Source organism: Nycticebus coucang, chromosome X, assembly GCF_027406575.1.
Source record: "Nycticebus coucang isolate mNycCou1 chromosome X, mNycCou1.pri, whole genome shotgun sequence".
Lineage (NCBI taxonomy): Eukaryota > Metazoa > Chordata > Mammalia > Primates > Lorisidae > Nycticebus > Nycticebus coucang.
In genome coordinates this window covers 164,313,083-164,316,970 of record NC_069804.1, presented here as the reverse complement: position 1 = coordinate 164,316,970, position 3,888 = coordinate 164,313,083, and the positions used below count along the sequence as shown (strand labels likewise).

General features: G+C 51.2%; 1 protein-coding gene and 1 pseudogene across 1 annotated transcript; one reads left to right on the top strand and one right to left on the bottom strand.

Moving 5' to 3' along the window:
* Positions 1-337: 337 nt before the first annotated feature.
* On the bottom strand, positions 338-1,737 carry LOC128577066 (uncharacterized). The gene has a single exon (XM_053579104.1). The coding sequence runs from the start codon at positions 1,735-1,737 to the stop codon at positions 925-927; it is 813 nt and encodes a 270-aa protein (XP_053435079.1). The 3' UTR covers positions 338-924.
* Positions 1,738-2,151: 414 nt separating this feature from the next.
* LOC128577065 (Krueppel-like factor 4) lies at positions 2,152-3,109 on the top strand (annotated as a pseudogene).
* Positions 3,110-3,888: the final 779 nt, after the last annotated feature.

Genomic DNA, 3,888 nt, shown 5'->3' with positions numbered 1-3,888 from the left:
CTGTAGTCCCAGCTACTCGGGAGGCTGAGGCAGGAGAACCGCCTAAGCCCAGGAGTTGGAGGTTGCTGTGAGCTGTGTGACGCCACGGCACTCTACGGAGGGCAATAAAGTGAAACTCTGTCTCTACAAAAAAAAAAAAATACATTTTTTAAAGGTAACATAGGTTATTTAAAACTTATTAAGTCACTTTGAATATGGAAAATACAAACTCCACAAAATGTTCATTTTACTTTGTAGTTTACAAATACGCAAAATATAATTTTACTTAAATTTATATATTTATTAAGGCAAGGAACTATATAGAAAACATCATTTTTTTCTCCTGAAGGCATACTTGTGAATAAACCATTGTACAAATTAATGCAGATCTGAAACCACAGTGCATTACAGACTGTCTGCATAAAACATTTAAGTAAACCAGTTGTATTTACCTGACTTAGGTCATAAATGTAGATGGAAGACAGAAATAGATTTATATTCCTTGTCAAAGTAGGCAGCAGTTGGAGAACTTTGTCTTCCTCATTTGGTAGCTTTAGAACTAAGACTCACCAAGCACCATCAATTTTTAGGCTATTAGAACACATTTTCTGTACCTGAATTTCTTTCTTTTCTTCTAGCATAATAATGGTTTTCAGAAGGCAAAACAAACAAACAAACAAAAAACAAGGTGATCTTTATGCTTATATTGCATCAAAACACAATTCAAGGGAATTCTGGTCCTCCCTCCCCCAACTCACGGATCTAATTGATACCCTGATAACCACAACTTCCAGTCACCCCCCTGGGCGTTTTTGTTAAGTCCAGGAATATTCAAGTTGGATTTAGAATTGGAATGATAGAAGATCCAGTCACAGAACCCATTGGTTTTTTGAGTTTTGACTTTTGGCTTCCTCCTGTTTCCTGATCATTCCTTCTCAAGTTGACTCAGTTGGGAACTTGACCATGATTGTCGCGCTTTCCAGCTGGGCTCCTCCCCTCCTCCTCCGGAAGACAATGTGAAAGGTATAAAATACTGAATTCTCTTCTGGCAGTGCGGGTCATGTCCACTGTTGGAGCCTTAAAAGTGCCTCTTGACGTGTCAGGCGAGGTGGTCTGACCTAGAAAATGCACGGTGGCACTTCTGGCACTGGAACCGGCCGTGCCCGGTGTGTTTGCGGTGGTGCCTCGTCGGTTCATCCGACCCGGCGAATTTCCACCCACAGCCATCCCAGTCACAGTGGTAGGGTTTCTCACCTGTGTGGGTTCGCAGGTGCGCCTTGAGATGAGAACTCTTTGTACAGGTTTTGCGGCAGCCCGCGTAATCACAGGTGTGGTGGCGGTGCTTTCTGGGGCCATGATCTTCTTCCCCTCTTTGGCTCGGGCTCCTCCGGAATGCAGGAACCCGGTGGCAGGAGTTCTTGGTAATGGAGAGGGGGGACTTGTGGCTGCATCTGGTCTGGCAGGAAGGGTGGGCAGTTGGGACCTGAGTGGGGGTGGAAGCCCGGGGGCAGCAGCAGGGCAGGGTGACAGTCCCTGCTGCTCAGTAGTTCCTCTGGACCCGGGGTCGGGGTAGTCCTGCTGGGCAGCGGCCGCCCCAAGGGGAAGTCGTGTGCAGTTGGCCGGTGGCCATTGAGAGCGCGGCTGTGGGTGTGCGGGGAGCTGAGGCGGTGGCGGGCGGCGGCGGTACCAAGAGCGACCGAGTGGCCCTCCCCGCCCCTCAGGTCCCCACCCACCTACACGCCCGGGATCCGCGCCCATGTTCGCGCGGGACCCAGCCAGCCCCCGGACTCCGCGCCTTGCGCCGCCGCCCATCACGCAGCTCCGCGCCACCGTGGGCAGGCTCACCTGGCCACGCCACCCGCCCACCGCCCCGGCCACAGCCCCTGCGCCCACGGCAACATCCCAGGCGACCAAGACAGCGGCGGGGGACGCTGCTGAGTCGAAGAGCACAGACTGGACACGGGACCTACTGACTCGCCTCGCTGATTGTCTGCTTGTAAGAGTTTGCAGCTTTTCTAAGAACTTTGGTATATCAACGAACCTTCTTAAAAAGCCGTCTTCAATTTATATTTAAGCCAAAGAAGAAGGATCTCGGGGCAGTTTGGGGTTGGGGTTTTGTCTTTGTTTCTTTTTCTTGGCTGATTTTGGGGTTCGGGTACCTCCCTTCTAAGGGCTCCCGAGGACTTTCTGTGCCCCCACATTAATGAGGCAGCCACCTGGAGAGTCTGACATGGCTGTGAGCGACTCGCTGCTCCCGTCTTTCTCCACGTTTGCCTCTGGCCCGGCGGGAAGGGAGAAGCCACTGCGTCCAGCAGGTGCCCCGAATAACCGCTGGCGGGAGGAGATCTCCCACATGAAGCGACTCCCCGCGGTGCTTCCTGGCCGCTCCTATGACCTGGCGGTGGCGACAGTGACCACAGTCCCAGAGAAGGGAGGCGGAGCCGGCGCGGATTGCGGTGGTAGCAACCCGGTGCTTCTACCCCGAGGGAGAAGGAGGTGTTCAAGGATAACCATCTCCTGGACCCGGACTTTATCCTTTCCAACTCTCTGTCCCATCCGGAGACGGTGTCCGCCACGATGTCCTCATCTGCGTCAGCTTCATCCTTTTCCTCTCCTTGGAGCAGTGGCCCTGCTAGCGCGCCCTCCACCTGCAGCTTCAGCTATCCGATCCGAGCCGGGGGCGACCCGGGCGTGGCGCCTAGCGGCACAGGTGGAGGCCTCTTCTATGGCTGAGAGTCTGCGCCCCCTCCCACGGCTCCCTTCAACCTGGCGGAAGTCGGGATCGTGAGCTCCTCTGGCGTTTTAGAGACCGAGCTCTTGAGGCCCGAATGGGACCGCCTGTACATTCTGCCGCAGCCGCCAGGTGGTGCTCTGATGGGCAAGTTTGTGTTGAAGTTGTTGATGAGCGCCCCTGGCAGCGAGTATGACAGTCCCTCTGTCATCAGTGTTAGCAAAGGCAGCCTTGACTGCAGCCACCTGGTGGTAGCAGCGCCCTACAGTGGTGGGCCGCCGCATTATGAGCCTTAAGATCAAGCAGGAGCCAGTCCCCTCCTGCACCGTTGTCTGGCCACTGGAGGCCCACTTGGGCTCTGGACTCCCTCTCAGCAAGGGCCACCGGCTAACTGGATAAAATATATTTTTAAATAAACATTTACATTTTAAGAATGCTTATAGCAGGCGGCGCCTGTGGCTCAAAGGAGTACGGTGCCAGACCCATATACTGGAGGTGGCAGGTTCAAACCCAGCCCCAGCCAAAAACTGCAAAAAAAAAAAAAAAAAGAAGAAGAAAAAGAAAAGAAAACAAAGCCTTGAGGAAACAATCTTCCACAGAACACCTCGTTGGAGTCCCATTAATGGATGCAACATCTACACGTTTCCCCCTGTACAATGGAACAAGATTCCCTCTTCCCCCATGTGCTAAGCTCCATGTCTATTCACCCCCTCACTGCCAAGTAATTGGATGCTACCACTTACAGCTTGGGGTCAAGGGATGGAGACAATCCTGTGTTTTCCAGGGCCCAAAGCAAACATACAAGGAATCAATGGTGTCCAAGGACTTCTATTGTTGAAGATGTCTTTTCATCAAGCAATCTTTAAGCACAGAAAAAGAAGACTCATGTACCATATAAGCACATTTCAGTGATGATGGGACTATATATACAGTGGAGGTCCCATAAGATTATAACATCTGAAAAATTTCTATTGTCTCCTGACATCACAGCCTTCATAAAGTCATAGTGTAACACATTCCACTGTTGCTCATGTTTGTGGTCATGTTGGCATGAACAAGGCTACACCACTGCCACTCATATAATGCTAATATTTACGCTACTGGTTTATGTATTTATTACATTAAGCTTTTTTCTGCTACTTTAGTGTGTACTCCTTGCATTTCTGGATTTCAAAAAG